Here is a 10,202-nt window from a genome sequence, read left to right as displayed (position 1 = left end):
AGATAGAGATAGAGAAAGAGAGATGGAGAGACAGAAAGTGGATGAGGTGGGGTAGAGGTGGTATGGCGCCTTTCATTACCATGGTCACCAATGGCACTATTAACCATTCAACACCCCCCCAATTATCCTCCTATCCACAGTCAGAGAGAGACAAAGCCCCAGTCCTGGTCTGCTGGAGCAACATGGCCACTAATCTGTCTCATTCTAACATCACACCCACTTCACTGTCTGTGCAAGTCAGACACGGACAAGCACTTCACAAAGCCCCTTTATGCTTCTGTTTGTGATGAGACAAACTTCTCTGCCTCGCTCGCTAACGAGTTCATCTTTATGTTTCGCTGTTTATAAGATTAAAGTTCCTTAGATGCCAATTTAATATCGGATCACCTTAATCTCAAGATAAATGATTCATATAAAGACTACTGCTACCAGCTTGTGTACTTTTTTCGTCGAAGTTAATGGTGAGCCTGACGCCACACGCCTTCTCCATCAACACACAATCAACCACAGGCTCACAGCTGTCACAGAAAGAGCTGCATGCCATTACTAAGGAGAATGATACCAAAAAAAAAGCTAAATTGTGAGTTTATTTGCTTCCATCTGGGTTTTTCTTTTCTTTTCTTTTTTTAAAAAGCAAGCAGGACTTTGATGTTTGTGAGTCAGACCCTGCGCAGGGGGCTGAGGCCTGACTTGAAGTCTGGGGCCCAATGAATAGATCCACAACAGTGGCTTGTTGTGTTTGTTTACCCTTTTGCCCAGCTGCCTGGACCGTGGAGATGGGAGAGCATTTATCATGACCTAGGAGAAAGAGGAGGCATGGTCACACACACAGACACACACACACAGACACACACACACACACACACTGCAGAGCATGCCAAGAAAGCTGCAAGGGCAATAGTCCTTGTAAGTGAGTTTTAAGAGGCAAATACTGTCGACACATGATAGTTGCAGAGTTGGTATTGCTGAAAACAATGTGAATTGGACCTCAGCAGCAAAATTAACAACAGTTTTGGGTTTTTTTTAAAAGGGAAAAAAGCTACATAAATCAACCTTAATAAAACCAAAAATCACAAATGAAATCCACAGTTTCCACACTGCATTTTTGTGAAGCAATGAGACGATGGCTGAAAAGTTTTTGAAATGTCACTTTAGCCACGAGATCAGCAGCCTTTCCAGTTTCCTTTGACCTCCACGTCCCAGATTAGTCGTGTGGTTCCTGCCATTTCTTCTCACCAGTTGTGTTATTTCCTTGGCACCGCGGCAGAGAGTGTTATTATGTTCTGAGCCTGCTTCAGCGAGGGCATGTCTATCATGCTGCCGAGGAAGGTGAACGCACCCTGAACAGGTTTGCAACACAAGGGAGAACACAGAGAGAAACATAAGATCAGACGTGCCCAATAAAACGCATTTGATCCTGATTTGCATGACGAATGCTCGGAATGTCTGCCGTACAATATAACCCTCAAGTGTTATTTAAACTGACAGTTAGCAGCAGACATATTAGTCAAAACAAAAAATCTGCAGAAAAAAAACCCTTTAGTCAAAATTGTTGTCAGTGGCTGGAGGTAAAGATTATGAAAGGCAAGCACCTGTCACATTGTAAGACAAAGGGACAAATCCTGCTCACCATTCAAACCATTACGTACGCACTCCCCTCTCACACACAGAAAGACACGTACACATGCATACACAGCAGAGGGATGGGTAAGATATGAATCCCTCGGGCGATGCTTAGTAGGAGCAGCCCTGGCAGTGAGAGAGGTGTAGGCAGATTGTGTATTACCTCAGCAGATAGACCACAGAGCTCAGCACACAGGATCCAACCATGCACTAAATTAGGAACAATAATATTGTACACTTAATTGGCCCAGCTCCCCCCACCCCTCCACCCTCCTATGTTGTCTCTGAGAGTCACCCAGGGGTGTACAGTACGTATTCTCTGGAACTACAGAGGTGTGTATCACAAAAATTGTGTATCACAAAAGATCGGTCTGAGTGATAGAGCAGAGAAAGACCTCGGACCTGTCAACAGACAGTCGACACATATTTTACTGTCCTGGACACGACCATTTAAGGGGGAGGGATCACTTGAAATACTCTTACATCATTTATAAAAAAGGTTTTCAGTCAGTGCATCTTCTGAATGATTCACAAAAAAATATTACTGTATAAAAGAATAAAAATGGAATTCAATTGTCGCTGCAGCTTGAATACAATTGCTAAAGAGCCAATACTAACAAACTGATAACCAAAAAGAATATACAGAGTCACATTTTGGGTTAAAAAAAAATTGACATTTAAGGCAAATGACACACCCATCTATGGAGCTGATGAATTATAACAAATTAATAAGATCACCTTCACACTTACATTTTATCAGCTACGAGAAAAAATGTTAAGACATTTTAGACCAAAACACTGCCATCACAGAGAAACTCCACTGACTTTTCAAAGTCTGAAAAAAAATGCAGTTTTACTTTTCTCAAAGGATGTTAACATTACCTTTCCCTCCTTCTGATGTTGGTCAAAAGCAGCAATGAGCTCTTTGGCCCACTGGACCCTCTCCTTGCTGGGGGAGAACTCTTCTTGCACAGCTTGGACCTGCCCTGGGTGGATAACCTGCTTACCTACGGAGAAACACACACACAAAAAGAAAATTAACTGTGCTAATTATAACAGCGGGGTTTCAGTGCCTTCAAACGAAACCAAAAAAAGAAGAAGAAGAAGAATGTGTTCTAAAAACAATGCTTTTACTTGTTGATATAGAAGTAATACAATTCGTGCACGACTAAAACCAGATAAACTGCTTATTTTCATGTGAACTGCTGCACAAAGATGATAGAAAAAGAAAAGCAGGCTGAGAATTAGGAAGGACTGAGGCCGAGAGGCAATGAGAGAGGAGAAGCAAGAGCGAATTGTATAAGTTTCAGAATGACGATAGTCAGGAAGCTGAACGGGGCCAGACGATGCTATGCATTATGACAGATAAAACGTGTCTCCGCTCTGCTTGCAGCCCTGCTGTTAAGCAGAAATGTCACTAAATGCTTAGTAAGACTTCATTATGTGACAGAAGTCATCTAAAAAAAACACACTTACTGATGAAGGAACAGTTTGTGAAAGAACAGTTTGTGGGCATACACAGGTAAGTAAATCACTGGAAATTGACAAGGAAAAACAAGGCTAAATAAGACAGTGCAATGTATATGAAGTGTTAATTTTATAACCACAGTGAAACAGTTAATAATCCAATGTCTGAATTGACACGTATCATTTTTCTATATTTAATTTTAGGATGCCATATGATCAGCAACCCTGCCTTCACAATGACACTGATCTTAAACAGAATCCCAACATGGATTTTCCAGCTCCATCTGCCACAATCCCCCCACCTTCCCGCTCCCACTTCCTCTCACTTAAATGTGGGTGAACGGCACAGACATAATCCCATGTACATTTGCAGATCAAACTTGTAGTGATAAGTTAAGGTTATGAAACGTCTGGGTGAGAACGGCAGCTCTGAGGCAGCCAGCAGGAACTCGACACTTTAGGGCTTAGCACTGTCGCCAACAACAAATCCTTCAAGGTGGCTGAGCGGGCGGGCGTGCTGCACGGGCTAAAAAAAAAGAAGAAAAAAAAAAGGGGGGGAGGAATTCGGCCCAGGAGAGAGGAGGAAAGGCAAGGAGGGGAGACGAGGCGAGAGAGAGAAACCCTCTCTTCATCCTGCTCCACTCACCCTGGTTAACCCTAGACAAACCCGCAGCGCTCGCACAATCAACACGCCATCGTTAAAGGCTCGAACAATTACTTATGAGCCCACATAATTCATAAACCGCCATTTGTAATAAATAGACACCTTTTAGGAAAGTGTGCATATGACAAAATATGTTCAAAAACCCATTCTGTGTGTTTGTGTGTGTGTGTATTTGCGAACTGCCAGTGACTGCTGATGGGGGTTCAGTGTGTGAAGCAGAGATTGTGACAGCACATTTTCTGTTGAACAAACAGCCCGAGGACTCCCCAGGCCACTCTGGAGTTGTGTATGAATGTGTACTTGTATGTCTGCAGGCTTGTGCATGTGTGCATGTGTTTGCGCATATGCCACTGCAACAGTTAGTCTGATTCATTTCAACATAAAAAAAAAAGGTAGAAAGCAAATATTATGTGATAATTTTTCAGTGGAACATTGTGCCTGTATGTTTAATCAGAAGTGAGAGAGGACGAGTGTGTGTGTGTGTGTGTGTGTGTGTGTGTGTGTGTGTGTGTGTGTGTGTGTGTGTGTACCCTTCTCTGCCACCTGTTTTACTTCTGGGCAGAAGACGGGGGCATGTTTCCACACAGAAAACCACCAGGTTTATAATATGGAAAGAGGGTGTCTATTTGCGTCTGTGTGAGGGTGTGTGTGGTTGTTTAGGACAAGGGGAGAATGACAGAGCGAAGAAGCAGACAAGGGTGACTCAGGTGCCCTCAGTTACAACCCATTGGTTCTCCTAAAATACATCAATCATGCCCTCCAGCCAATCCCGGCCTGCCATGTGGTGCTGGCATCTCATTGGAGGATTGCTATTTAGCAAAGTGCTCTCAAGCGAATGATGGGCAGGGTCCCAGGGATGGAAGTGAAATGTGGTCCCTAAGAGCAGAGAATTTGTGGAACAGTGCTGTTTCTGAGCAGCAAACATTTTCACAGGGATCACTGAGCCTTAACAGGAACCTGATTTATAGCGCATTAAAAAAAAGTGCTAACAAAGTAAAGAGTGAACTGATAAAGAACTCAACGGATGATATTCCTCCCCAACATATATTTGCATAGGAGTTTGGCTTAATTTCTGCTAACCAGTAAACAGCAGCGAGTGTTTAGGTTTGAACAGTGTGTTCCATGCTCAGCACTAATGGGTGCTGTATGCGGCTTAGTTAGTGCCAAGGTCAATTACTGCACAGGTAGAAGCTTTTGGCTGCACCGCATTATTGCTTAAGCACACTCGGGCCAGTAATAGCTACTAACTAAGATTATACAGAGTGCCCATGGCTTGAAAGCCACTAATCCACTGCTTTAAACAGTTCTGCTCCATATCAAATCAAAAGCATTTATTTCTTCAAATGACTGTTTCTGTTAATTCGTTTTTAAAACGTTTGCTTCATGTAAACCACACTTCAGATTTCTTTTGATTCTCTTTTTGCTTGGAATCACGCCGAGTCCAACAACTAAACAAAAACAGTATATTACACGTCTAATAATGGCATTAATGTGAGGAACCCCTGTACTAAACATAATATACATTCTGAGTAAAATAGCAGCATAATTAAAACAAACAAACAAGAAAAATGTAAAATAAAAATAAAAATAAAAGGCACTTGGCTATAGTGCAATATAGAGTAATTCTGAGATAAACACAATCAAAAGAATGCACACAAACATGCTGCACCGGAGAATAGAGGTGGCAAATGAGGTCACCTGGAAGGGTTTCTGTATGAGACAACCAAAACCAAAAAATCAAAAGCAACAAAAGAAGCTCAACTCCAGACTGATTTGTTGATTTTAAGTGCAAGGTAACGTGTGTGTCGAGTAGATGTTCAGAAGAGTGTACAAAGGGATTTACGCTTTTTGTGCCAGTGCTTATTTTTTCTCCATCTTTTCCCAGTGTGATTGGCGACTAATGTCCGATGCTGTTCTGCTAAAATGATCTGAAACTGGGGCAAAAAATAAAAAATAAAAAATCCTAGCCATTACAAATCCATGAAATTCAGTCATGTGTTGCCTTAGTTTATGTGGATCTACACCACACGGGGGGAAAAGCTACATATATTTTGGATTTTAAAATCTAAAAAATGGTACAAAAATATCAAAGAATTATTTGCAGGATTGCAAGAACAGTGCCTGCAAAAACACACTGTGGGAACAGGTTGTCCTGCCTTCTGTGGTCTGTTGCAGGCAGTCTGCAGGGCTACACACACATACACACACAGACACACGCACACACAAAAAGCATGACCTGGCTATAGACACACTATCACACACTAATAACTCCTTTTAATTATACATACTCAAGTGCACACACACCCATTCATACAGGCACAAAAGAAATGTGAGATCTTCATTGCAGTGTGCAATACAAGTATATAAATAACAAATGAAAAGCCAAAGGATGCTCTGTCACCTCCCAGAGTGTTTCATGTAACATTTTAAAGCATTTATCAGCTGGTTCATTCCCCATTCTCATTTGGAGAAAAAAACAAAACAAAAAAACCCCACATGTAACAGAGGGCAGAGGGAGTGAAAGCTGAACTGCCTGTATGCCGCTTGCAACAGGAAGTTAGGGATGCCCGTTGGCATGCTATATTCAGGAAGATAAATTAAGAGCAACAGATGAGAACAATGTGAAGCAAATGCAGAAATCAGAGGTAAATCACAGTGACAGACATGATGTCTCAAGTCATGACTTGAAGGAACAAGGGCAGATTTCAGATAAAGAAACAAGAAACTTTACCTGTGAAGCCCATGAGAGCGCCTTCTCTGGCCTGCTGCCTCAGCCCCTCCACATCTTTGTAGTCGATGTAGACCAGGTCAATAGCCTGTAGCCCAAAGGCTTTAGCAGTCACAACCACCCTCTGCCTTGCATAAAGGAGCTCTCTGGCATCCTTGGTCCGTGTGGCACCTTATGAAAAAAGTCCAAGGACACATGCACAGTTTGCCAGACAAGATCTCAAAGAGACGCTGTTGATCTGTAAGTAGGTGTAGGTTAGATGAAACTGTGATGGGCGATGAGCAGCAGGTATTACATAAAGTACACTGACACATCCTTTTATGTAATAAAAAATAAATAAATCAAGGTTTATTCTGTCATTTCCGATTCTTGCTGCCAAACAGTCGATTGGGATTATTAACCACTGGTCTCTGTGCTTCATTACCCATTAACTCTGTCCTTTAAAACAAACCTACTCATTGGGTTTAATGATAAGAAACAAAAACCAAAGAATAATCATTTAGACACAATGTCCTTTTTTACTCATGTGACCTGATTCAGTGAATTAGATCTTTGAGTTCCAGCACATTTACATTTATCACTTAGGTATCCCACGTCTGTAAATCATCCCTTATTTCGACTGGAAAAAAATGTCTTCCCTTTTCCTGCAGTTCTGCAATTGTGTGTTCAAAATTGAGAACATGTGACATGCATTATATTTAAAGACTAGCAACTAAGCTTGTGCATTTTACACAATTTGAACTTCTCTGCCATGAATCCAGGAGGAGAATAAGAGAATTTGGGGTCAGCAGTGTCAGAATGTGAAATAGCTACCTATGCTTGCACAGAAGTCATCAGAGCCAAACACCACGCCATCATGGTGCAGACCAACCTTAGGACCAAGCGAGCGAATTTCCTCACACACCGCCTGGAAAGAACAAACACCAGCCCGATTGAGATGGGTTAAAGTAAAACAGATGAAAACAGGCTAAACTGTAACAAATGGTCCTAATTTTACACTCGTCACCACAAAACTATCCTAATTACTCTTTCTGAAATCTTTAACATAAAGGTAATATAATAACACACATCATTTATCTCTCCCAATTACACTCCAAGCTTTCTTTCCTCAATGACTCATATTATTATACCAGCCCACTAAAGGTGCCACCTGCAGGTATGTAAACAGACACCTGGCTCGCGGCTCTTAAGGAAAAGTTGCATATCAAGCCTCCCTGCTATTTTACACAAGGTTTAATTTGTTAAGACTGAAGCAGTAAAGTTTTTAAAACCTGTAAGGTAATCTTAAATGTTTCCTGTTTTTTTTTATTTAAATGATTAAATGTTTACATTTTTGCATATAACAGAACAGTAGTTTGTGTTAAGAAAACACGAATCACTAACACATCGTGGAGCTGCTTTATTTTACTAAAGGAAAACAAAAAGTTTTTCAAATTATATTTCATTGCTCTTCAAAAAAGATTTGAAAAAAAAATCAAACAACAACAACAAAAGCAAAGACTAATGGCTCCAATTATTACAGGGGAAAGTAAAACTTTAAAAAAGAAAGAAACCCTTTTGAATGCGATTGTCTGTGGCGAAGGCTGTGAAACAATATGAACATGTTTCCTGCTTTTGTTGGCCTCCAAATTAATTTCACCACTAGCTGTGCCACAGCGAGTCTTTTTTTCATGCTTGTAACCCTGGGTTCAGTCTGGGCAAAAAAAAAAAAAAAAAAAAATTACAGGGTGTTCTCAAGACAGCACACAGAGCCACCCCCTGCCACCAAAACACATATACTTCCAACCACAGCCCCAGAATTAGGCTGAAGAACTAAAAGACAAATCAGAAGAAGCAATGACAGCTGGTTTCTCCCCAAATGCCCCAAACCGTGCCCTCTTTTCTCGTGTAGCTGAAGGTCGTGATGTACTATTACCAAAAAAAAAAAAATCACTTTGATGCTATCTGAAATATCATTAAGAACTTTTGCACTGTGACGATATTAAAATGGTTCTAATTAAAAAATGTCAGCATGTCTGAAGAGGACAGTCAGAGAGAGGGACACGCGACGGAGAGGTAGAAAAAAAAAGCCTCAAAAGGCTCGTTTTGAGGGGGACAGTCTGAAAGCTTTGAATCCCTTTTATTTTAGACATGTGGAGTTCTCTGCTCACTGATGCAGTCTTTAATCTAAAGTGAACAATGGACAAACAGAAAAATGTCTTACGCATGCAGTTTTTTTTTCCTTTTTTTTTTTTGTGTGTGGAGGGGGGAGATGTTGTTTGTAATTTACCTTAAAATTGAGCAGGCCCACAGCGGTTTCCACAAAGGTGATGAGGCGAATGGGTTCTGTCAGTGCCCATCCTTTCAAGTGGTGCTGAAACCTGTCAACAAACTAAGCACACGGGGACCATTTCATGCTCGTGCACTCATTAACAAAACCCACTGTTTCTGTGAAGCGAATGCAATAAACTCATTTGCTCTCGCTACCCTGTACAAGATAATACACAGGATATTTGTGCTTATTTGGAGCATTCGATACATGTCTTAACACTTACCATAGGAATATTGAATTTCCATATGTATAATCATCTTAAACCCAGTTACAATTTCTTGGATAATTTGTGCATCTACTCTGCTGCAACCCTCAGTGGACTTATCAGCGCACTATTAGTTAAGCAAATGAGAAAACGCAACAGAAAGAGAAATCTGAGGCACAGAGCGATTGTGTGGTTGTGTGTGTGATTTTAAAAACTGGAAGGAAAAAAAATATTCAGCAGTAACAATTGTAAATGATTTGACACATCTTTCAAAAGTCACTGTGGGATAAGACAGAGAAGGTGGAGAGAAAAAAAATCTTAATGTGCAAAAACTCACTTTTGATACAAATCTTGACACCTTTATTACTTGCACTGTTCCCATTTCGGTCCTTATTCAGAGGCACATCTATGAGGGTTCAAATAGCGCAGAGAGCAAGCACAGGAGAGCGGCAACAAAAGCAAGTGAAATGAAATATTTTACATTATCACCAGGGTTCCCCCCTTCGTCTGAAGTCTTCTGCTCTACCTTCTTTCAGAGGCTCTGCACAACTACAGAATGTGCTCCCCCGAGACTGTGTGCACACATGTAAATGTGCACACGCACGCCCCAGCACATGCACACACACTCACACACAGCAAAACCAAAGAAGAAACAAAATACGGAAAAGGGGAGAAGAAACAAGATTTAGGATGTCTTTGAGTGTGTTTTACTGTGACATTATTCTGTTTTGCGTCCCTCCTCCGTGGCAGGGAACAGGGAGACTGGAGCAACAATCAGAGTGTGATGTGACATTTTGGTGAGGCCTTTATCCTGCACGACTCCTGCTAATATGCAAGCTCACCTAAGTAGGCCTTTAAAACCAAGTTTAATTCTTTGAAGACCAAAGCATTCCAATTTTTTCCAACAGACCAGTTCACAGCTAGCCCTGGACTGCCAGTGGGGTAGCCCAAATTCCTAAATCTATCATCTGGAAACACACAAAAGCCCCCTCCGTCAGATATTTCCTTTCAAAGCCAGACAAAAAAAAAAAGACAAAAAAGAAGAGAGTGCAAAAGCTCAGAGTAGAAATGTCTACCTCCATGTCCCCCCCACCCTCCCCCCATGCCGTTTTCTTCCTCTTTGACACACTGGGGGGAAAAAAAAGAAAGGACGGTTATAAATAACCTCAGGTACGGTGCTACTATTTTTCTAAACGAAGAGCAA

At 41.2% G+C, this 10,202-nt stretch overlaps 1 protein-coding gene across 2 annotated transcripts in view; it reads right to left on the bottom strand.

The window, feature by feature from the left end:
• Positions 1–275: 275 nt before the first annotated feature.
• The window catches only part of clybl (citrate lyase beta like), a 69,883-nt gene continuing 59,956 nt past the window's right edge, over positions 276–10,202 (bottom strand). For both annotated transcript variants that reach the window (XM_080903300.1, XM_080903299.1), the window contains exons 4-8: positions 8,752–8,853; positions 7,296–7,389; positions 6,486–6,653; positions 2,506–2,630; positions 276–1,340 (exon numbers count right to left, since the gene is read on the bottom strand). In XM_080903300.1, coding sequence (XP_080759426.1) covers positions 1,245–1,340; positions 2,506–2,630; positions 6,486–6,653; positions 7,296–7,389; positions 8,752–8,853 — 585 coding nt within the window. In that variant the 3' untranslated portion in view covers positions 276–1,244. The remainder of the gene's footprint in view (positions 1,341–2,505; positions 2,631–6,485; positions 6,654–7,295; positions 7,390–8,751; positions 8,854–10,202) is intronic.

This window comes from Rhamphochromis sp. 'chilingali' (genome assembly GCF_963969265.1).
Source record: "Rhamphochromis sp. 'chilingali' genome assembly, chromosome: 14".
Taxonomy (NCBI): domain Eukaryota; kingdom Metazoa; phylum Chordata; class Actinopteri; order Cichliformes; family Cichlidae; genus Rhamphochromis; species Rhamphochromis sp. 'chilingali'.
The sequence above is the reverse complement of the archived record's forward strand: the minus strand, read 5'-3'. Positions and strand labels throughout refer to the sequence as shown.